The sequence below is a fragment of the Ailuropoda melanoleuca genome, chromosome 11, assembly GCF_002007445.2.
Source record: "Ailuropoda melanoleuca isolate Jingjing chromosome 11, ASM200744v2, whole genome shotgun sequence".
NCBI lineage: Eukaryota > Metazoa > Chordata > Mammalia > Carnivora > Ursidae > Ailuropoda > Ailuropoda melanoleuca.
This window is the reverse complement of record NC_048228.1, coordinates 76,831,607-76,856,244: the sequence shown is the minus strand read 5'-3', so window position 1 is coordinate 76,856,244 and position 24,638 is coordinate 76,831,607. Positions and strand designations below refer to the sequence as shown.

Genomic DNA, 24,638 nt, shown 5'->3' with positions numbered 1-24,638 from the left:
CACATGAGTTTAGAAGCCCAGAAGTCCCAAACTTCCTGTCAAACCATATATTAGGAGGTATCTTAGCATCAAGGGACAGAAAGTAGGGCTTCTTAATAAATGTGTTTGGAGTTTAATATTTATTAGAGTCACCATTGAAGTAAGAAGTATATAAACTACTTTTTCTTCTATTTTAGTTAATGATTTCATTAGCTTACTTACCCCAAAATATGAGACTCTGCCAAAAAAGCCAAGATTTCTTGTTTTTAAGAGGATAAAATGGGAACCAAGATTCACTTCCCCTGAATTAAAATGCCATGGAGATTTGAGTTCTCTTACTTGGTGTTTCCCATTGGAGAAATAAACTTTTTTTTTTAACTGAATTATAGGTTTCACGTGATTGTACTTCTTTTCTAATTGTTTTCATATGTTTCAGCACTCAGTCTTTTCTGCTGGTCTGTGGATCTTCTCAACCACATAGTAATTAATTACAGAGGGCAGAAAAACCCTCTAAGGAACAATAGACATTTTCGAAATCTTTAGAGGAAGAGTGGATGCCCCTAAGTGCCAGACACGTATTCCCCTACACCCCCTGCTCAGCGGACGACTGTGTCGCTGGTTGCTGCCGAACAGATCCATGGGGCTCAGGACCAGACACACACGTAGCTTGCAGGGGCCTCTGTGACTCTCGCTGTGGCTGCACTGTGCGGACGCTGGGTGAGCCGAGAGGTTTCTGGTGTTGCCCCTGACATTCCCGGGAGGCCTACCAGGCCCTTCAGGAAGCCCAGTTTCTTTCAATAGAACAGACTGGCTGCCAGTCTGAGCTGGTTGCTTGTGTGTTACCAAGTGAAAGGGGGGTGAAAGAAAATGCCAGTGCTTCCTTCTTTTCAAGCATTATCTCATTCCCTTTGAAACATCTAACTTTGAGACAAGAGCTTTTTATTTCCTCCTCACCTGCCTCAAGCCCATAACCTCTGCTACCGAGATAGCTTTACTTGTTTTAGATGAGGCCAGACACAGTTGCCAGGCTGGAGGCAGGGCTGGGCATTTCTCATTTCACATTGAGCTGTCTTCCTTCTGAGTGAAGCAGTGAGCTGTGCCCACCCAGCAGCCCCTCCTTCCCAAAGTGCCTCATCTATGAATGGCTTGAAAAAATAGAAGTGTCAACCAAGGGACTATCAAGCCAGATAACCTAAATCTGTCCCTGAAATTCACTTCTTTTACCTAAACTCAGATGGCTGGAGCGAGAAGCCTCAATATTCTCCTCTACCAGGTAGACATGAGAGTCCCTATCGTACAGGGTTGTCATGAAGGTTAGCGTATCTGAAATACACTAGCTGCTCAGAGAGGGAGGATTGTTGAAAACCGAAGTAGAACGTGCTGAAGCTTGACGACAGACCGCCCTCAAGGTCCTGCAAAAAAAGAAAGAAGGGAAGAAAGAAAAGCACATTTATAAAAGGCTACTTAAAAATTTTAGTAACTGGACACCTGTGAACACAGTCCTGCCTATCTGCCTTATACACTGTATGTATTACTGCACGGCCAAAAGTACCAGTTCAGATTTTGTGTTATTATCTTTTTTCCTCTTTTTCTGAGTCTGCCTTGAGACTGTGAATTTACAGGATTCAAGCAAGTAGCGGAAAATCGGTCATTGTGACTGTTTTGTTTTTTTTTCAAGTGGGCAGGGAGTGGCTTTCAGTGACCAGTGATACAGAAAGCTTTCTTCACTGTCTTTTTTTTTTTTTTTTTTTAAAGTCCACGCATCTAAATTGAGATCACTTGAAACAAGTGCTGCCGTGCTGGGCATTTAGCCTAAAAAGAAACACCCCAGGGAATCTGTAGCCTGGCTTGGGCTCATGTGATCCAGAAAACACCAGATTCTCCCTGCTCAAACTGGCATCACAAATTGGCATGGTCATTTGCATAAATGCATATATTTTATTCTAAAGGATTCTGCCTGAGTTGGGGGGGATATGGTAACCCATGACTCCCGGTCAAAAAAAATGAAGAGTGCTGCTTTTGAAAATAAGAGGTTTAAGCTAGGGGTCCGTTCCCCCCTGCCCCCCACCGAACTTGGAGTCGGATCGGCTGAGATGAGATAATGAGTTTGAAAGCGCTTTGTAAACTGTAAAGTGCTGTGCAAGCATTGTAAGGTATGATTAGTGAGCATTCTGCTATCATTAATCCTAGCAGAACATTGCTGTCTGTGACCAGCGATGCAAATCACAACTCCAATCTAAGCACAACTCACAGGATCCCTTTATTTAGTAAGCAAAATGCTTCTCTTTCTCCTACTACCAACTCATGATAATGCCTAATTTTTTTTAAAGATTTTATTTATTTATTTGAGAGAGAATGAGAGAGGGAGAGCATGAGAGGGGGGAGGGTAGGAGGGAGAAACAGACTCCCTGCTGAGCAGGGAGCCCTCTGCAGGACTCCATCCTGGGACTCCAGGATCATGACCTGAGCCGAAGCAGTTGCTTAACCAACTGAACCACCCAGGTGCCCCAGGTAATGCCTTATTTTTTATATGATGTTCTGCTTTCAATACTGTTCCTGGCCAGGTGTTTTGTTTCATGGAGAGTATAGTGGTTACAAACAGAACCTCTGGAGCCAGACGGCCTGGGTTTGAATTTTAACTTAAGCCCTGGCTCTTTGACCTTGGGCAAATTTCTGAACCTAGAACCTAGTTTCTACTCTCTTAAAATGGCGATGCTAATAACACTAACATTGCAGGGTTGGTATTAAGTTTAAATGAACTAACACTCAGAAGGAATTCTAGCCAATAATGCGTGCTCAATAATCGTTAGCCACTTTATCATCAACATTGTGCTTTTTAAGTAATGCCTTTTTGAAGCCATGAATTCAGTGGCCTGTGATTTCCATTGGCCATTCTTTTTTTTTGTTTTGTTTTGTTTTTTGTTTTTTTTTTTAAGATTTTATTTATTTATTTGACAGAGATAGAGACAGCCAGAGAGAGAGGGAACACAAGCAGGGGGTGGAGAGGAAGAAGCAGGCTCATAGCAGAGGAGCCTGATGTGGGGCTCGGATCCCATAACGCCGGGATCACGCCCTGAGCCGAAGGCAGACGCTTAACCGCTGTGCCACCCAGGCGCCCCTCCATTGGCCATTCTTTATGGCCATAGTCAACCAACACCGGTTGGTACTTGCCAGACGCATTAGCTAAGAAGGAGGCAGCGAGGAACATGAACGCTGTCCGGAAGTGGTCAGGCAGGACACTGGGAGTCAGGTGTGCAACTCAGAGGGCAGAATTTCATATTTTAAGAAATAATTTATTCGGGGAGCAAAACATTGCCAACCACTTCCAAATTCTGTTATTTAAATTTTTATTGAGGGCAATGGCAGCAGTGAGAAGAAGGAATTTTCTGTGCATGATTAGTGACAATTTGGTTTTCCAAAAAGTCAGATGGAGTGAGGGCCTGCTATAGTCTTAAGTGTAGCCCCCTCAGGAGCAGTATGGAGCAGAGCAGCAGATAGCAGGCTGCCTGCTGGATCAGGGTACACAGTCTCATTGTTCATTTCGCTCCTAGCTACTACTTTGTTTCTGAGATGAGTTGTCCTTTGGGGATGAAGAATTTACTCCTAATTCTCTCTTAGAAATTGGATACAAAGTAGGTGAGCATTAGGAGTCAAGATTTTTTATTTACTTATCTTTATGAAATGAGAAGATAATAAATGATTTTTTAAAGTGTTAACATTTTATTATTACTTAGAATAATACTTACTTAGAAGCAAGGCTGATCCTTTGAGCAGGGAAAGAGGAGTTTGTGTGAATACCAGATGGACACAATTCGACCCTATTCCTATCCCACATGCATCCAACGGAAACAAAAAAAACAAAGCTAAGTAAAAAGTCTTGATACTCCACCATTAAACCGCATTCAGGAATTTAAAAGTTTGAGGTCTTCAGTATCTCTTTGAAAATGGAAATAGTGCAAAGTATTGATTTTTTTAGCCATTTGGCAAAATGTTTTACCACAATTTACTTGACATCTAGCGTATGACGAGAAAGAGCTGAGAGGTGGACCGTCGTTGGGGTAGAAGATTGAAGACAGAGCTGCTCGTGGGAGAGTGCAGGGCCAGAGAAGCATTTATGCCCCAGGTCCATCCCGTGAATGGTCATAAACTCTTCCAGATGCTTCAGGTTAGCTCAGCTCTGCAGAAAGACCTTCCTCACACTTTGCAATTGGGTACATAGTCTAGGTTTGCGGTCACACAACTGCATGTGTTAGCTTTCCCCCAGATCAGTTTTTTGGCGGCTCCCATTGTTGCCCTATCACTCAAATACAAATTGGGTACCTGTTGGGTACATGTGCTAAAGAAAAAAGAACAACCAAAAGCTTTCTACTCTTCCCAATTTCATGACAAGAGTTTGGATTGTCCCTCTCAGAGCCATTTAGGATCCTGCATTGCTGATGCTGATGGGGCCCTGTCAATTAAATGACTTTTTAGCATTGCTAGTAGCTGGCTAAATTCAAGGTTTTAAAACCCACCCTAACTATGCTACAACTCTGGACTAAAATAGCTAGCAGATGTCATCTAAACTAACGATATTGAGAAGAACTTTCACTAACAACACACTTGTGTGTCTGGGGATAGGAATTTAAAAAAGCATTTGGTCTGATCACATGGAGAGTTCTGTTTAATTTTGCTCCATCAGTCACAAGCAATTAAGTAATGAGGAAGAAGCTGTTCATGGCATTGTCCTTCGCAAAGAAAACCCTTTCCTGACCCACCAACGTGGCAGAGATTCAGAATCAGAAGAGGAAATTGGGTGTCGACGGCCCGATCTTGAGAAAGATGACTTTGCTGCAAGGAGAGTGAGGATGAACCAGACCAAGCCAGCAGTGCCATTAAATCAACTCCTCTATGGGCCTTTCCGAAAAAGAGAGACAGAGAAATCAGAGAGCAGCAAACAGCTCTCAAAGGGAATTTCAGAAAAGAAAAGTCTAGAATATAAGAGGTGTGCACTGTGCGTGTGTGTTTGTGTGAGTGAGAGAGGGAGCATAATTAAGTGAAGGTGACTTGTACCATAGGCCCCCATTCCTTTCTTTCTTTCGCAGTTACAAGTAATCGGTAATGGTGGTTTATTTTGAAGTGGATCTCCTGATATCCAGTCTCCCTAAATGTAGTGGCAGACCGTAGGATGGCCATGTCCAAAATAGGGCTGAATTTACTAAATAAACTTTGCGTCTCAGTGGGCACATCACCACAAATGATTGGCATTATTGGCACAGGCAGACATGTGCCATTGCCGATCGGGGCAGCCACCGCCCAAGCCTGCTATAGTCCATTCAGAGGAAGCAGAAAACATAGTCATGCCTTAGCTGTAGGCTCTTTTCTCTTATTAGATCCTTTTAGATATCGGGAGGAAAAAAAAATGAGGCTTGCTCTTTATTTCCACACAGCAACAAAATCATTTTGATATTTAATGATGGTTATTTCTCATTAAAAAAAAAACAACAAAAAACCACACACAAAACCGGGGTGCCTGGGTGGCTCAGTCTGTTGAGCATCTGACTCTTGATCTCAGGTCTTGATCTCAGGGTCATGAGTTTGAGCCCTGCATTGGGCTCCACGCTGGGTGTGGAACAAAAAAACAAACAAACAAAAAACAAAAAACAAACAAACAAAAAACCTTCTCAAAAGTATAGTATACTTGTATTTGTCCTATTATGGAAATTGTTTTCGAATGAGTTTCCTTCGCCCAGCTTTTTCCCCATCCTCTTAATTTGGGAAAGGGAAATTGTAGTGAAATGGGTTTTGGCCAGTGATTTTTACCCTAGGAGGGATATGATTTTACTGAAGGTGTCAGCTTGCTAAATCTCATCACACAGAGTTGATCATTCTTGTATTTTTTTCCTTACACCAAAATCAGAGATTTGCATCATCAAATTGCCATCTCTTTGTCCCTCATTTAAGAGGCTTGTAAATTCTGTTGAATGAAGAATATAAACCTCTTAACTGTGTTTTACAAAATTCAAATAGTTCTTTGGACAGTCACTGAGCTCAGCAGAGTGGTCAATGGTTGTTGTTGCTGTTGTTCTGGAAAGTACTAGGTGCAAAACAGGTGGGTGATCCCTGGATATAGAACAGGGGTTAGAGAGCAGAAGCCTGGCATCGGGAGACTCTCGCTCCGTGCTGTTCTTGTTGGCATGACTCGTAACAAACCATTCTGGGAGGGCTTTGTGGGAGGGATCTGTTGTTGCACATCAAACAAAGAATTCTGGACAATTGACTAGCATCAAGGCACATTGATGGGGATCGGCAACTTGAGTTAGGAAAAGGAGTCACTTTTGTATCTCCCTTTTTTCCTTTCTCTTGCATGCAATTTTAATTCCTGGTATTTCCACCCTCGTTTGTCTGTTGTCACCTGACTCTGTGTTTGGGGACATGGCTCAGAGTCTGGGATGGCCCATGACCTCTCTAGAGAGCATCAAAGAACTGATGAAAGAAGAGAAGGCCCCTAGTGGCTCTTGCCTCTGCCCTTCCTTCTTCCCCTCCCCCAAACTAAAAAAGTAAACAGAAAATTTTGTAGCCCTCCTAACTTTTATGCTCTGCAAAGACACCATGTCATCCAGGTAACAAAAAAATACCTCTTGGTTTTCTGGCTTGGATATCTTTTTTAAAAGCAAATAGTCCTCTTCATGTAGATTTTTGAGATTTTCTATCTCAGGAAGCATATTTAGTTAGAAATTGACTTTTAATGCAATTGAATGTTTTTGCAGACAGATGCCACAGCTTTGATTTAAATGATAGCATTGTCCTCATTAAGCCACCTAACATCCACTTCTTGGGAGAACAGTTGAAAATATCAATTTTAACATCAATAAAGGTGACTAATTATTAACACAAGAAACAAATGGGTATTGACTGTACATGAAGTGGATACAGGTGAAGAGGATACAGTCTGTTTAATCTTCAAGTTTACATTACCCAAACCCAACCGGCGCTATCGGCAAGCAGAGACTGATTTTGAAGGTCGAAATTTTCTATTTGGAATTGACTTAAATGTATTTTCTGGCAGTTGTGAGTTTATGGTTGAGATATTTAATATGTGAACAACGTTCCAGCTATCTCCAAACTAATCCTAGAATTTGGATCATGCAGAGCTCGTTACTAACGTTTTACTGGTGCAGTAAAAGACATTCTAAGAGGGCTCAGGGATTCAATCAGAAAACTTGAATTCATTATAGTAACTTGAATAGTGTGGGAATTGGGCATCATTACTGTCAAACCGAAATCTCATTACCATTCTTAATAGTCTTTCAGCAAGCCCTGGCTTCTCTTTCTAAACTAAACTAGAGACTGTCATCTGGTGGAAAAAACTCCATTTCATTACAGTGTCAGAAGGGTGCATAGGCAAAAGGAATCAAGGCTCCAATTGATTCCATATTTTTTGGGAAAGGGAAAGGTGCCCCATCATTTCCTTCTGTTCTTAGCCTCTGAAATTCCTTGCTTGACATTCTGTTTGTCTGCTCCCCTTCCTTGAACCTGATTTTTCCAATGATGTGGGGGCCTGGATAAAATTGACAGAAACCAGGGCCAAACAGAAGAGGTGAAGTCAGCGGTGACCTGTATTACTCGGACTCAGGAGAGTGAACTGGCAGAAGAGGGAGTGAGGAAGGTGCCAGATCTTTACAGGGATGACCTGGCTCAGCGGAGAATTCAGGGCCACCTCACCCCTCACCGAGAGGCTCCAAGATTTGTCACGGTCTCCAATATCACCGAAGCTGACTTGGAGACGTGGGAGAGACTGAAAGTGTCAGGAAAGACGAGGTGTGTCATGTTTTTCCCGAGTTTTCCCTTGGCAGTGGTATTATTAAACTTGGAAGGAATCAAATGCTTATCCTTCTATCATTTTTTATTCTCACGGCTGGAGAAAAAATACCTCTCAAAACATAGTATATTCTGCATGAGTTGAAAGTTATTAATACCAAAAGTTACAAGCCACTGGATGAAAACATCCTCTTTAATTGAACCAACTACTATGAATGGTTATTTTGATAAGCTTGTTTACCATAAGGAATTTAAACTTGACTGTTAATGAATTTTCATTATTTCACCTAAGATTTTCTTATGCCATCATCTATGATGGTGGAAGTGATATTTTGAAAACCACAGAAGTTTAAAGCCCTATTTTCCTAGGCAAGACAATGATCGTTCTTTCGTTTGGTGAATGGAAAAGCAGTTCTGCTGTAGCCATAGAAGTCTTTTTCATTAATCTAGTATTCAAAAAAAAATTTCTTATTAATTTGCACTTGCCTTAGAAATCTTTGGAACTCATGTCTGGTTCTGACTAGGGATGGAGATGTTGAACACATCCACGCCCCTGAGCCTTCACCAGAAATTAAAGCAGAAACTGCCATTCGTGATGATTTTGCCAGCCGCAAGGCGAGGGCCTATGAGAAAGCTTCCAGCCCACGGCAAAAGTTTGTGCACTTTGGACCTGTGACAGAGATAGATCAGCAGAGATGGAAACGGCTCAGCATCGGCCAGGCTGGGCCTCGGGAGGACGTACAAGAAGTCCTCGGTCGTGGCAGCGAGACTGAAATGGACTCTCTCTCCCCTTCCTCCACGGCCACGGCCAGTTTAGCAAAAGACCAAACGCTTAATCCACAAAATGACCACAGGTATTTTCCTCCATCCGCGTGCAAGATCTGCATGGGAGCCACTGTGGCTTTGAAAGGGTCTGCTGAAGCACATGTCAGAAACCTCCGGCAATCCCATAGTTTTCACAGGCTCTTTGGCCGGTTGGCAGAGAAGTAATGTTAGCGGGTCACCCTGGGGAGGAGCATGTGTGTGAAAGTTAAGGACAGGCGTCCATTTTGATCCTGTTGTCCCCAGAATCACTGCCTGGGAATGCCAGTAATCTTGGCGAAGGACCCTTTTTCCCGCGGCTGCATTAAGCACTATTTTATTAGTTGGAAATACTGAAATGAACTGGATGGAATGTTTTTTTTTTAAAGATTTTATTTATTTATTCGACAGAGATAGAGACAGCCAGCGAGAGAGGGAACACAAGCAGGGGGAGTGGGAGAGGAAGAAGCAGGCTCATGGCGGAGGAGCCTGATGTGGGGCTCGATCCCATAACGCCGGGATCATGCCCTGAGCCGAAGGCAGACGCTTAACTGCTGTGCCACCCAGGTGCCCCTGGATGGAATGTTTTAATGATACCCTAGTGTTTCTTCTAAAGATACATTGATAAAAATCAGTTTATCCCACGGAGGGAGGAAAAAATAGTTATTAATATCATTAATTCAAATTTGGACATTGAGGCAGACAAAAAGAAAGGAAAGTTCTTTTCCCTCCTCTACTTAGAAAAAATTGTATAATAAATCGTGAATGGAAAAAGACTCCTCTCTTGGGGTTCCTATGAGTCAAGCGTTTCCTTGGCTGAATCGCCCATCCAAATTTGTGAGGGATCACCTGGGAAAAGCCCATGTAGGCCTGTCACCAGTTCTCATCCTCATTGGAGGCCTTCCAGCTTTGAATTCCCAAGTCCTCTTTTGGGGGTTCAGTTCTATGGGCTGGTCTGTCTTCCAGAAAGCAGGTATGGGAGGTTTATAAGCCTTTGGACTCTCCTGGGAACCTCCATTCCACCTGCATGGTGGGAGCAAAGTAACGTTCTCCATGGCAAGAGGAAATGCTTAAGACGTCTCGTCTGTGCTTTGTCCTTGAAATCCAAAGGAAACAGTGAATGGTCCATGACATACAGAGGGGTGTCTTTCATCCAATACTGTGACTGACAGCATGGAGGATAGCAGGCTGTAGATATAAGTAATCCCAGCACACCAGAAATACAGCTGGTGTTTCAGAGGCTGATGGGGACCTGGGGTGGAGGAGGTGGGGTTAAGAAATTAGTAAGACGGGCACTAGTCCTTGACTAGTGAGGGGGCCACCACTCAGCCCCATGGTGACAGGGTCTTGCCAGCCTTCTTTGACTTTTCTCAGGCCCTCACTGGGGCTCACCTTCCACTATCTGCATCTGAGTATGTCATCCTCACTAACCAGCTGCTGGAATGAGAGCCGCTGAACTCTTCTTAATCTCTCAGTCTCAACAACATTTGTTGTGTCCTTTCGTAATTCTTTTTCCTCTTCTCTCTTGCTACCAATGTGACTTGATTATCAACAGAATGGCGAATTCTGGCATAGATGACTATTGCAAAAGGGTCTCGCGCCTGGCTCCTGTGCTGGAGACCCAGGAGGAGCGCGTCTGCGGTTTGAGCGAGCGCCTAGGCACAGAGGAAGGTGAGGAGCGTTCCCTCCCTTCCCAGGAGGTGAAGGATGACAGGTGGGGTCAAGGCCTTGGGTGTGAATTCTTCCCTAGCAGTAAAACTGTCCTCTCTGGCTTCAGTGGCGTGCAAACAGCTGCCACAGGATGGCAAAGAAGAGAAGGAAGGAGTTGCTCAAAGAGAATCTGAGATGCCGCCAAAGTCTGCAAGATCTGAGGAGAGCGGCCAGCCACTGTGAGCGCTTGCCTGCATTCCAGGGTGTGCGGCCTCTGCTGTGTGTGGCTGTTGTGTTCCCAGAAAACAGCTTAGAGCCACAGTATGCACTTGAGGACTGATGTGGCGTGGAATTCAGTCACTTTAAAGTATGCACCCATCCCAGAGCCAGAGCTCTGCTCTCAGTGCCGTCCCTGGGTAGAGATTTGAGCCTTTGCATGTGGTTGGGTGCTGGCCAGATTTCGTTCTCAGGAATCATGAAAACCCGAAAGGGAAATCTGTTCCGGTGTAAGTACCCATTGCATGATGGAGGCCCCCAGTGTTAATACTCAGTTGCTATGTGTGCTGCTGCCTCCGTGGACATTGGCTTCTTCTGGCTTGGGCTGATGCCAGTGAGTGATGCTACTGGAAGCATCTTTAGCAATAAGTGGCCTTGACTGGCTGGACTGAATGTTGCCCTAGTTTGTGTCCCCCGGCCTCTGAACGCAAGACTTTGGGGACAGAAGAGAGCTCAGAGAAGATGACAGCTCCTGCCTGGAGTGGCGGTGGACTGAAAGGCCAAGGAAAGTTGTATGATTCACAAAAAGATGACATGATGGTCAGGAGAACCGGGATGTCTCTTAGACGTGTTGGAGCCAATGTAAACCAGTTCCTTCCAGTTCCATTTGCAAAGCGACAGGATATGGAGGAATCTGCCAAGGGTCCGCCATTGAAAGATAAGAGGTCAGAAGATTTTCCTGAGCCTTTGTGATTTTGCTTCTCTGCTCTGAGCCTTCATAGATGCTTTGAGTATGTTATTAACGCCTTACAGTACCTCAGTGCCACTTACCCGCGACTGCTTGCGGAAATAGAATGATAAAAATTTTCCCAGTCTGCCAAGAATTTTTTTTATCTTTTTTGCATATAAGCAGGTGTGGAAAGAAGATGCAGTTGTGAGTTTTCCTGTTCAACATGTTTTTTTCTGACCCATCTTGTGGGCCGCCTAAGTGGGTAACTCTTTTATTTCTTCCTAGCTTGTACAGGAGCCCTCAGGTAAAGGAATTGAACTTCTTTCTGACCTACTTGATCTCACTTTGATTCCAGGAGGGTCTTCAGGTCCAAAGAAGATGTATACCACTTATCAATTTGTAATTTCATTTCATTTCAACATTAGCAAACACTCAGTGCTTTCTAGAGGTAAGATGCCTATTCCATGCTATGACTTGATTTAAAAGAACAAGTAAGGAGGGGCACCTGGGTGGCTCAGTCGGTTAGGCGTCTGCCTTTGGCTCAGGTCATGATCCCAGGGTCCTGGGATCGAGCCCCATGTCAGGCTCCCTGCTCACTGGAGAGACTGCTTCTCCCTCTCCTCCCCGCTTGTGTGCTCTCTCTCACTATCTCTGTCTCTCTCTCAAATAAATAAAAATCTTAAAAAAAAAAAAACGAGTAAGGAAATAAACTGAAGTTTGTAGTTAAAAGTACTGTATGTGGATGCTTCTGTTGCTATTTAATAAGAGTGATGCGTTTTTGTTAAAAGTGTGGTCTGCCAGATCTAGGTAGAATAAAAGAGAGGTGTTTTGCATAATTATGGGATCCACTAGGAAACAGGAAGTGATTGGGTTCCACTTCACCAAGGACCTTGAACGTAGCGGGTCAGAGGGGAGGATGGGGAGCAGGGAAAACCTTAAGTAACACCCAAATTTTAAAATTAAGATCCTAGCTATCTTGATGACCTGGATTTAATCTATCCTTATATTCCTCTGACTCATACTACTGCTGTCACAAAGCCTCATTGTCACACTGGTTTCTGGAAGCAGGGGTACTATTCCTGCTCTGATTTATAGTGCAGAGCGCTGTGTAGCCCTTTCAAAGGGTGGCCGCTCCCTCTAGCTCACCTTCTGGCAATTCACAGATGGGGCAACGGAGAGAGAAGTGGGTGTGTGGATCCCACATGGATCCCGGCGGGTCAGGGCCGGTCAGAGCTGGCTCATGACAGAGGGACTGACAGATCCGCCCTCGCTCACTTTCCAGATACCCTGACACAGTGTGGCCCGGGGTCATGGGCTGCTTTAAAGCAACTTAGCATGAAAGGGAAGAAGGATGTGGGGCCCATGGCTGCCTACACATTCTGGGTGCTTTCCCATTGACTTATTCCTCATACGACCTTTGAGAGGAAGGATTTTCATCTGCATATTGCGATTAGGACACGGAGGCCCATGCCCACACAGCTGGTAATTACAGGTCCAACATTCAGACCCAGCTCGGTCTGAGCAGAAAGCCATGGACCCCCTCCGGTACATTGCCTGCACAGGTTACTAGAGGAAACGGTGGCAGTCTGATGAATTCCCTGTCGCTCGTACCTGTCCCTCTATTTGTGATTGAGAGAAAGGCCTCTTTAGATCCAAATGAGAATGAATGGCTAGTTTGAGCAGAAGGAGATGTGGTCACATGAACGGCGTGTCACAGTTGTGTGACTGAGTGAGCATACGCCTTGGGAATTCATGTTTCTTTTCCACAACTGTTTATTGAGTAATTACTATGTGTAAAACATGGGGCTGGGTGCTAGGAGATAATTTTAAATGAGCAGGAAACCCATTTTTTCCCCTCTCACTTCAAATGAAGCTATGCCAGTTCACAATTGGAAGTATAGAACCAGCTAATTATTGATCCTAAAATGCTTTGTTAGTGCTGAAAGTTACATATATGAAATAGATGCATAGAATATTCTCTTTATCTTTCTAAACATCCCTACCCTCAAAATTAAACTTTATTCATTGCTTTTTCATTTCTTTTTCTTTTTTCTTTCTGGTGGGATGCTTATAGCAACTGTGATTTGTCTGGCCAATTTTGTACCTATTGACTCACCTACTTTGCATTTTAAAAAAATCTCTTTATTAGTGATTTTTTAACTTACCTTTACTTTTCGGTTTCCCGTAGGACAATGGAGAAAGTCATTTGAAGCCTAAGTTCTAATTATCTTCTCCTTAACTGCAAAGGCAGTTCTGCTTTAATTGACGCCCTCTTAAAACTAACGAATCAGGAGGAAATTCCTGAAGTCCATAAGTGTATAGTAAAAGGGTAAATGAAGGTTATCATCAGAGACTAAGCTATTCTTTTCAATTTCCAGAGCATCCAATAAGTACTCAATAGATACTTATTGAGGGCCTCGTCTGGTCACTATTCAGGGAACCCAAAAAGAAAAATCCCTGCCCTCAAGGAGCTTACACTTTAGTGTAAATCTACATTTGTTGGCAGAGATTTCCATGAAATGCTGTTAAGTATTTTGTGTAGAGGCAGTTTAAATTCAAATATATCCTACATGCAGCAACAACATGTAGCTGAATCTCATCACCAAAATGGGCCAAAGGAGCCAAACTTAAAAGAATACATACTATATGGGTCCATTTATATAGCACAAAACACTCGACACTGATCCTGGGTATGTCTCGGTTTCGCAGATTCATCGAGGAATATGTGTGTGATAGGTGCTCCTTCTGTATGTATATTATATACAGAATATATATTATATTATATTATATATATATTACATTATAGATTATATATATTATATACAAAATATATATTATATACAATATATATTATATATTATACTTCAATAAAACATTAACAAAAATATTCAGAGACATAAAATGACATAAAACACATACTATGAGTTGATTGTTTCTAGGTTAACTAGGCATAACTTCTCTGCTCTCGTTCATAGATAAATTAGAAAACTGGATTTTCATAAGCCTATTCCAGTAGGCCTATTAACTGGCAAACATTGGTCCAGTCTTCAGAACTAGCTGCCCACGCACTCTCTCTTGACTGTGGAGGAATCCATTGGTCATCGATTCTAAATGCGGTAGTGTTTTTAAAAAATTGAGTGTATTAGATTAAACTTTAGCCCCTTCTGAAACTATCCCCCGGAGAAACAGAAAATGAGTCTTAACTGCCAGAAGAGAAATACCCACAAACATTTTGGCCATTTCAACAGAGACTGGGTCTTGCACTGTTTTGGTTGCCTTCACTGTGAACGAAAACAATTATTAATGAATGCATGAATGCAGACTGTTCTCGAGTGATAAGAGTGGGGAAGAGAGAAGGGTGGGTGGGTATGCACCCATGCATTCCAGGGTGTTTTCCCTAAGATTACAGGAAGACAACTCTAGAAGTGACTCTTTTCCCCACAAACTGTTATGAAACTGAACACGAGACTAGGTAATTTTTGCTGAAAACCACAAAATTTAATTTGCTGGAAACTGAAAGCAGGGCCTTTTTTCTTTGCTCAAATAATTCTTTGTCCACCATCAGAGTGCAGAAATGAACAGCGTGTGAGGGCATAGGTAAGACCCTTCTCTTAACATTTCCCTCTGCTGAAGAGAGAGTCATTTATGGGAGCTGCTTTTTAAAAATGTGCTTTAAAATATACCCTTGTAATGTCCTGATTTCTTTTTTCTAATTTAACCTTTTTCTTTGCTTTATCAGACACATTAAAATTTAAAGTGTCTATCCTGCAGAAGGTACAACTTTGTAGATCTGAATCATCAGAAGAATGTAAAAGACTGTAAAAAGGAAAACTTTGGTTTTTCAAGTTATGGAATATTACCCAAGTCTGGCTTTGATTAAGGCTGCCAGTTTTCTAGGAATTGTGGTTTTTGTCAAATGCATGCGGAAGGCACTGATGGGGTTCTGGTTGGAGCTCTGGTTTGCTTTCAGAAAACTGCAGAAACGCTCTTTGATGTCATTTGTGCAAATGCATTAACACATCAGGGAAAGGGTCAGTAAGCGTGTGCTTCTATGTTGGGTGTCCATTACAGCCCATTACTGCCAAACATAAAGGCATGAACAGTTTAACTGTGAACGACAATAATACAGGTTTGGCTTTTTTTTTTTCTTTTTCTTCTTAAATTGCCTTCTCTAAACATTGAGGGTTACACCTAAGCCGCCTTGTGTTTATATTGAACAGACTCTTTTTTGTGGGTAGCATGGGGATTATTTTCATTTCTCCTCTGTGTTTTAATACACGTTTTGCTTTCTTTAGCAATGTAAGACTGTTCTTTCATTTCCAGCAGTTAATAAATATTGCTAATTGTGTAACGACACTTCTCTTCCAGTGTGATCGACAAAAAAAGGTTTGGCACGCAAATATGTCACTGGCAATGTTTATTGCCAGCTTGGTTACAGAGCTAACCTTCTATCTTACCCATCCTCTAATTTTGTATTTGGTCTTGTAGATACGGTCCGAGAACTCCTGTGTCTGATGACGCAGAGTAAGTTGTCTTGTGTTTGTAGGAATCCATTAATGACTAGATTAAACTGCATGCTTCCCATACTTACCACTAATTGAAATGCAATTGATGCAACGGTGAACTGAGCAGCTAACTGACTCACGCAGCCTCGGAAAAGCACTTGAAGTCAGAATGCAGAACATATGTTCTGTGCAGGACAGATGAATGAAAGAGTAACTCAAGCATGATTCTAATACACAGCTGCTGCTTCAACTTAACATTTGCTTTTCATAGACGTGGCATGGGGAGGCTGGTCTTACGGTCTGGATGTTGGTACCCCTTCTGAACCACAGAATTATTCTGCGTTTTGCATTTAATTCTTGATATGTTAAGGCTTGGAGTTAACAATGAAGCAAGTCATTCTCATGGCCATATTTTTTTGAGCTAAGAAAACAAACCCTAAACCACTAATTATAGATTCAGAAGCCCAAGTTCCTCCCAGGTTGGAATAATATAAACTGTGGGATACTCAAGACCAGAACATTGGGGTTGCGTTCAACTTCTGTGGCACAGCAAGGGGTCAAGATGTCAAACATGACTTGGGCTTCCGCTCCCGGCTCCTTAGTTTCCACTCCTCTCGGAGATTCATACCCTACCTCCGCCTCAACATCCAGATTTGAGAAGAAGCCAACACTCTCCCATTTGTGACCACACTAATTCCATTTCAGAAATGGATTTCCCATCTGCCGAGCATTCTGAAACAGATTATCCAAAGCAAACATTTTCTTTGCACAATACTAGATTTCTCAGAGTTGAGTAAATCTGTGTTTTAAGAAACATAATTAATATCTAATTCCAACGTCAGTGGCCTGCTGAGCCTGATGTCCCTCCTCTCTGAGAAGCAGTCTGTGTGCTGGTGGAAGTCTGGGCTGTCAGAAGAGCACACACGGACCTAAGACATTTAAGTCACCAAGTGAGGAGTCTAAATAAGGGTGCAAAACACAAAAATCATTGCCACCAATGACAAGGAAACTGGGCCCCAAAGTTACTGTTTCCAGTACCTTCTCCACGTCTGCATTCAAGATGTCAGCTTGGTTTGTCCTGGCACTAAGCAGGCTGCCTCTGGTGCCAGGATATATTCCCAGTGTGCGATCTCTGATTGCTTCGTGCCTGACGTGCAGCACAGTCCTGTCTCAAAACCAAGTTCCCCCTGAGCTTGACTGACTGCATGGAGTTAAGTAGTCTATAAAATTGAGCCCTGGTGATTACATTTAAAATCAGCAGTGGCAATATTTAACATGCACTGAAAGGAAGATTATCTAAGATGGATAGGCAAAGTGCTACTTTGATTTGGTTAGCAAAAACACTTTGATGGGGTGGATTTATTCTTTATCAATGCAAAGCCACTGTGCAGTTTGCCTAAGACGGATCTCTGGGAAATCCCAAAAAATGGAAGAAAGGAAGCTACGGTAAAGAGTGTTGGAATCTTGCCCTTCCCTGAATATGAAACCTCACCCACGGGAAAAGTGAATGATTTTTTTCAAGGCAGTGGAGGTGGGGACTCCCTTCTCTGCCCTAAATTTACAAAAAGCAGCCTCATGGAAGAAGAAGAGTGAAAGGAGCTCCTTTTCCAGAGGTCTTATCTAGCAATAGCAAAGTGCCAGATCTCCTTCTTGGGAGTAGACACAACTTACATGAAGCCATGTGGGGAGCAAAATGCGGAGTTTATATTGGCAGTTTCGTTTTTAAATAGATATTTACTATATGTTTAGTTTATTCCCCCACTCTCTCCCTTTTTCAAAACCTTTAAGGGCAATTATTGGCACAGGCTCTATTTATTCAGAACTGGTACATTCTTAAAATACAGCCCAATCAGAAAAAGATGTGCCCTTTAAGGAAAATGCAGGTCAGGGGCAGACCTACCACACAGGCAAACAGAGATTTCCGCCTCCCAGCAAGCCAAGAATGTTTCCGTGGATATAGTTTCACCTTCTTGCCCTTTTCTTCACGTGCACGCTCCTCCTGTCCCGAGGCTCTCCCCACCAACGGAGCCTGTGCACCGTGAGAGCTGGAGGCTGTTTAATTCCTAATTCCCTCACCTTCGACCTGGCCCAGAAACAATTTCCAGGCTCCCCTGGAGGTGATTTTGTCCTGGCCCTCAAAGATGCCAACCCACCACCATGAGAGACTCTGGGGCTCAGCAGCCTGGGACCCCATGTCCCGACAGCACAAGGCGGGGGCTGAGAGCAGATGTTTGGTGCGAGTCACATTAATATTCTGGAGCCTGGGCTCCTGCAGGATCCCCCACCCTGTCCCTAGACACACACTTCTTCATTTTGGAGGCTGAGTCCAACCTCTGAAGTAAGGGACATTTTCTGAATGGTGACTCAGCCCATTTTCTGTCTAGTATTATCAATTTTCAACTTGCCTAGTTCCTTTTTTTGAAATGGCATAGAGACATGGCTCATAGTTCGGTTATTTCTTTTTTGGCCAGTTTGCTGGAATTTCTTTAAAAAAAAAAAAAAAAACTCTGGGGGAAAATAGTACTTCCTGGTATATGAGAGGGCAAACCAGAGTTTCTCTTTTTATTTCACTAACCAGCTTTTGGCCGCATTTGGCCTGGGGTCATTAGAACTTAATGGTGGGAACAGAGATAGGACCCCGGGACAGAAGAAGGCAGTTCTCAAGGCGTTGCTCCCATTCTTTCCGAGTGACATAACCAAATCCCAAATCTTGGAGAAGACTGCCATTTTTTCCTGGGATTCCAGAAGAAGACCTGGCTCCAGGAATGGAATGAATTTTGGTCTCTTTCTGGAAAGCCTACTTAAGTGAATTTTCATCCATGATGTTTAAAAAAAAAAAAATGATGTAAGGCTTCTCTGCCTACCTCTGCAAATTCCCAAATCTTTCTTAAACAACATTAATAGTCTAAAATAAATGAAAAATCGCAGCCCCTCCCCCCTTAGAGGACTGCAGTTTATCTTTCTGGAAGACTGGCTGCCATAGTCAGCACTACCCACCAAGTGTGCAGAGGAAGCTCCCCATGGTGGTTTGTCACATTTGTGCCAATAGAAGCCTCAGGTTAAAGTCCTTCTATGCAGTCAGAGTATTCGAATACTCTTGGGGAAGACAGATTGCAAGTACAGGCTTCAGTTTTAGCTCTCTTAGGTCATACTTAAATAGTCCAACACCTAGAGAGAAGGAAGAGGCACCCAACAGATCCATGCAGATTCATTTTGAATGCATCAGAATGAAGGTGGGCAGCCATTGCATTGAGGATCTGTCTTCCCCTTCCAGAGAGCTGTCTGCTCAGGACCCCATTGGCCTCCAGTAATGCTGCCGCTGGTCATTGTCTGCCCATGGGGAGAACTATTTTGGACATCACCGATGATGTCTAGAATTAATTGACGTCTAAGTGCATGGCTTTTCTTTTTCTTTGTGTTAAGCTGGCTTCAAAAATGGACTATCATAGTCTTCTGTTCTTAGAGTTTAACAGTGAACCTCCATTTCTTGATTTTGGACTGTGTAACCCACTTGGTCCCAGAGCTCATTTCTTTGAGAGGAGGAAAAAAGGGAGGATTTTGCTCTGGTTTTTATTTCTGTTTTCATCTTGCTGCTTCAGATTATGCTGTAACAGAGGTCTGTGGAAGCACCGTAGAAAAGGCCCTGTGATCTCACCCAACATTTAATAAACTCCTATAGAACATATCGATAATATGTACAGCCTAAGGGCTTAAAAAATTGTTTTCCCTATCCTTTTTCTTGTAAAAGAGTAAATTCATAAGTATCCTGACAAAAATAAGGTAAAATGCTTGTGAGAATATTAGGATACAAAGTATATACTGATTTATATATTTTATTCCTTAATCTTATGATAAAATACCCTATTTTCTTGATTCCGACATGCTGTCAACTGCAGTACCAATTTATAGGCATTTTTACAGGAAGTAGAAATAACCACATCAAATATATGAATCACTAATGCATAATTCTTGGATGCATCCACAATTCAGAAAATACAATATGAAAAGTTGGTTGTCTCCAACTTGAGGCTAAATGATTTTTTTGAAAGTGGAGAAGTTGCCTTCATGTAGAAAGCACGTAAGACAGCTCTTTACACAAGCAATTACTGTAATAAAGTTTTGCTTCATGGAATGGCACCCTCCTTGCCCATAAATTACCCCCACGTTATACATTTTAATTCTTTTCATTTTGTTTCCTAGTACATTTCCAAATGAGAAGAGCCCAGAGCTCCAAATACGTTTTTCTAGCTCTTCCGTAATGTTTCAGCACCTACGTATAAAATTATATTGACTTGCTGCAGCCACCCCTGAAGGCAAAGATGGTCACATTTCGGCTTTGGCGGCAAAAGGAGAAAAGGTGGGGGTGCTAGCATGCCCGCTGCCGGCTGGGGATCGCAACACGCCACATGCCGCATCGCGCTGCTGTCTTGAGCTGCGGAGGTTTTCTTTCAAAAGGGGCAGTTTTGCCGGCGCGGTAGCGCCCCCACGCGGCAGAACGCGCAGACACATCCCGGGCACCGGTCCATTTTTGTCTCCTCTCTCCACGCTCAGGAGCACGAGTATGTTTGACATGCGGTGTGAGGAGGAGGCCACGGTGCAGCCACACAGCAGGGCCCGCCAGGAGCAGCTGCAGCTGATAAATAATCAGCTCCGGGAAGAGGACGACAAATGGCAAGATGTGAGTGCCAGCCAAGGCCACGGGCAGCGGGGAGGCTGCCTGGCACCATGGGTTAGAGCCCCTTTGGAGCAGGAAGTCAGTGGGGTGGGCAGACTGGGACTTGAAAGCCAGGCAGCGGAAGGGAGCCCTTAGGGGACTTCAAATAGGGACACAGGAAGTATGGGAATTAAAGGAAGGTTAATGGCAACATGAAAGGTGAAGAGTGAAGGAAGGGGACATGCATTGGGCAAGTCCCCCCGCTAGGAGGTTGGCCGCAAAGGGGGGAGGGGCAGTGCAGGAGGGAGGCACCTGGCATGGGATGTAGAATTGAAGATGCACTGTCTTTTGGGATGATATATTGGGATGAATAAGAATGCTGCTGCTGATGGCAACGGTAATGGCCAACCTCGGAAGCTTACCAGTCACAGACACTATTCTAACTGCCTTGCATGTAGGATTTCTAACGTTTCCTTAGTAACTCAGTGAGCTAGCAACTAGTATCGTCCTCAGTTCCACAGATGAGTCTCAGAACAGCTAAGTAACTCACCAACAGTCACACAGCTAGTGAGTGAGGGAGCCAGGATGAGAACCAGGGAAGGAAATCTCTGTGGCCTGAGGGCCTTGTGATTGTCTGTGTGCTGAGAGCCAAGAGCCAGGGCAGGGAAGAGCCCGAAGATGGGGCTGCCGGGAGGTTAGCATGGATTCTTTCATGTGGTCCTCACAGAGCTCTCTGAGGTAGCTGTTGCAGACCTAACTGTACCATCAGTCAAAAAAGTTAAGTCTATAAAATGTGGTAGTAATCGGGTCTACCATTTATCGAGCAGTTAGCAATACGGTTGGCACCTTATATGCACTGTGTCAGTTAACCCTTACAATAGGCTGGGAAGAGCACATGTCATTGTCATCCTCATTTTAGAGGTCAGGAAACTGAGGTGTAGAGAGGCTGACAAACGTACCTAAGATAACAAAGCGTGGAAGAGGTAGTACTGAGGTCCTTTCCCACAGCTGCAATCCCACCCACCTGATTCCAGCATCCCAGAAATCAGTATTTCTGCCTTTTGTTCCTTCCCTGAGGAAATTGTGTTGGTCTGTGGTTGATTCCTACCACTCTTTTGTCAGCAAGTCCATTCACAATGTGCAGGTCATAAATCGGGAGAAATGAAGTTTCTTATGGTACCCTGTGAAGCAATACTTTAAGTTAGCAGCTGACATGAAATATGATTGCGTAGTTCATATTACCATGTTTAAATAAATGTGCCGGCCTGCTATGGGTGATGTGGCTATATCTGAATGTTTCCTGTCTTTGAGGCATTCCTGTTCCCACTAGACTTACACTGGATTGAGTGGGAATGGCCTCGCATCGTGCTGGGCCCATAGTCAGCGCTCACTCAGCTCTGAAGAGTAGAAATGGAATTGTGTGCAAGCCTGTAGAAGTATGTTCTGTCGACCCCTTACCCCCACCCCCCTAGGACCTGGCTCGTTGGAAGAGCCGTAGAAGAAGTGCTTCTCAGGACTTAATCAAGAAAGAGGAAGAAAGGAAGAAAATGGAGAAGTTACTGGCTGGAGAGGATGGAACAAGTGAACGAAGGAAAAGCATCAAAACCTACAGAGAAATTGTTCAAGAAAAGTGAGTTCTTTCTGTTGTTGTTTTTTTACATGTGCAGTGGTATCTAGATGTGCTTTTTTAAAAAATCATTGGTTATCACAAAGGCTCTGACGCCAATATTACACGCTCCCTGGGCTCCCCTTTCAGCTCAGCCTTGGCTCCTATCAAGGTCTTCTTTGTGATTTTTGTGACTGTTGATTCTGTGATTGTTTTCCCTCCCATGCTCATCCTTTAGAGAGCGGAGAGAGAGGGAGTTGCATGAGGCCTATAAGAACGCACGGTCCCAGGAGGAGGCAGAGGGGATCCTTCAACAGTACATTGAGAGGTTCACCATCAGTGAGGCTGTTCTCGAACGCTTGGAGATGCCAAAAATTCTGGAAAGAAGCCATTCCACTGAGCCAAATTTAACCCCCTTCCTGAACGACCCTAGCCCCATGAAGTACCTGCGGCGACAGTCACTGCCCCCACCCAAATTCACTGCCACCGTGGAGACCACCATCGCTCGGACCAGCGTTCTGGATACCAGCATGTCAGCAGGCAGCGGGTCTCCAAGCAAAACTGTCACCCCCAAAGCAGTGCCTATGCTGACACCCAAGCCTTACTCCCAGCCCAAAAACTCTCAAGAGGTTCTGAAGACCTTTAAGGTAGGACGCATTCCTTAAGAGGAGAACCAAACCTCAACCCCAGGGAATCAACGGAAGGAAGCATCTTGCCCCAAGAAGATGCAATTATGTTTATCAAATGAAAGCAAAATGTATTACCATTTAGGATTGCAAAGTTTATAGTCTCAGGAGATTTGGTTTGCAAATAGTTAAAGGAGCAAGGTTGATTTTCCAGTTTGATATAATGGCGTGGTCTCTCTACAGTAGTGGTAACAAACCCTTAATTTAGTAAAACCCTAGGGATCTCCAGCTCTGTGGAGGTATGGCAAACTCCTCAAAGCAAAATTGTCATTGCCTGTGGTTTAAGTAGAAGTATGTGCAGCTCCCTCTTCTTTTTAAAGAATTTGACATGTCCAAAAAGATGCTACAATTGCAAAAAAGGAATAATACAAGGAACACATAGGAGCATGGGATGTACTTGATTCTCAGATGAGACGAGTTTTTAAAAATATTTTTTAAGGGGAAAGAAACTGGGTTGTTTCCTACCAATGAATGTGTGAAGTAATGTTCCAGAACCAAAGAACCTATGACAACCAAACATCTTTTCACTTCCTTACATTCCAGTGTTTTTCCTCACATCACGAGGAAGCACTCGTTCTTTGGCTTAAGCTCTTTTGACTACAAAGAAAAATCAGTCCTCTTTGTCCTGCACACCACATGGGTTCTTAATAGAAGACAGAGGTGGAATTCATCAGCAGGAGACACGGGCACATGACTATAAAGAAAGTTTGCTTGGCTAAACTAATTGAGCAGTGTGATGTCATGTATCTTCCTATTGAATTTCAGAGGGAACCAAACTGTATATACACTTTCTGACTATTGCTTAAATAACTCAGAATGGATCTTAAAACTCTGTGCCTTAGGCTTCCATAGAACAAAAGAAGTCCTGGATGTCTCATCTGGGTTGAGTTGAGATGTGTGTCCCTCGAAGGGCTGGGGCTGTGCCTTTGTTGTTCACGGCTTCATCCTGGGAGCCTGGCATAGGTGCCCAGCACATAGTGGGCACTCAGCAAGTTTTTATTGAATATATACATGAATTCTTCCTGAGAAAATGAGCTACTCATCACGCAGGCTCACACGTAGATAAGCGTGTCCCCAGACATGCTCAGTATCCCACCTAGCTGTGGCACCAGCTGTCCTTCACCTAAGGCCCATGACCGAGAATTGTCTGTGATGTTTCACGAAGGAAGGTTTGTTGTCGAGGTGGCCCACACCAGGGTAGGGAATACGTTTACTCAACTTGGTGTCCAAGGCATCTGATCAGATAATCCAGATGTCCACTTCCCCTCCTTTATATAAATAGTGCAAGGCGATCATTGAAACAGAAGAATTATGGCAGGACTTGATGGCAAGAGTTTGGCCCTGAGGCAACTCTGTCTCTCACCGCTGTGGCAAAAACAGTGTAAAAGGCCTCAGCAAGAGCATTCATGGAAGGGTGCGGAGAAGAACTTAGCAGAGATCGTTTTGAGCTGGGGGTCACTGTTGGCCACCAATGAGCCCTTGACCCACCACAGGCATTGATGGCTCTCAGCCCCATTCACAAGCCCCACCACTGAGTGGGTGGACCCTGTTATGGTCAAAGGTAGCATGTGGAAAGTTGTTACCAGATAATGGCAGGACAGAAACTCTGAGAGATGTGTGTGTGTGTGTGCGCGTGTGTGTGTGTGTGTGTTTTCTTGTGGCTAGGGCAGAGTGAGGGAGACAGGGAGTATAGACTTAGTTTCCCAGGACAACAGAATTAAGGGTAAAGGAAAAGCAAATTTAAGGCAGTGTTTTTCTCTTCTTTTTTAAGATTTTATTTATTTGAGAGAGAGAGCAAGAGAGAGCACGAGCAGTGGGGAGAGGGAGAAGCAGGCTCCCCGCTGAGCAGGGAGCCCGAATGTGGGGCTCGATCCCAGGGCCCTGAGATCATGACCTGAGCTGAAGGCAGATGCTTAATGAACTGAGCCACCCAGGCACCCCTAAGGCAGTGAAACCAATTTAGTGGCCTGGTATCAGCACTTTTTTAAATAAAATGAAATACAAGAAAAAA

The 24,638-nt window shown here is 43.7% G+C and overlaps 1 protein-coding gene across 9 annotated transcripts in view; it reads left to right on the top strand.

Moving 5' to 3' along the window:
- The window catches only part of LIMCH1 (LIM and calponin homology domains 1), a 98,015-nt gene that overhangs the window by 20,495 nt on the left and 52,882 nt on the right, over nucleotides 1–24,638 (top strand). For 6 of the 9 annotated variants that reach the window (XM_034671889.1, XM_034671888.1, XM_034671885.1 and 3 more), the window contains exons 4-7: nucleotides 15,665–15,700; nucleotides 20,233–20,359; nucleotides 21,808–21,965; nucleotides 22,180–22,588. In XM_034671889.1, coding sequence (XP_034527780.1) covers nucleotides 15,665–15,700; nucleotides 20,233–20,359; nucleotides 21,808–21,965; nucleotides 22,180–22,588 — 730 coding nt within the window. Of the gene's footprint in view, nucleotides 1–4,660; nucleotides 4,964–7,536; nucleotides 7,780–8,303; nucleotides 8,634–10,135; nucleotides 10,252–10,357; nucleotides 10,470–10,910; nucleotides 11,172–15,664; nucleotides 15,701–20,232; nucleotides 20,360–21,807; nucleotides 21,966–22,179; nucleotides 22,589–24,638 lie in introns of all 9 variants that reach the window. The other 3 variants (XM_034671887.1, XM_034671892.1, XM_034671893.1) reach the window with 2 other exon arrangements.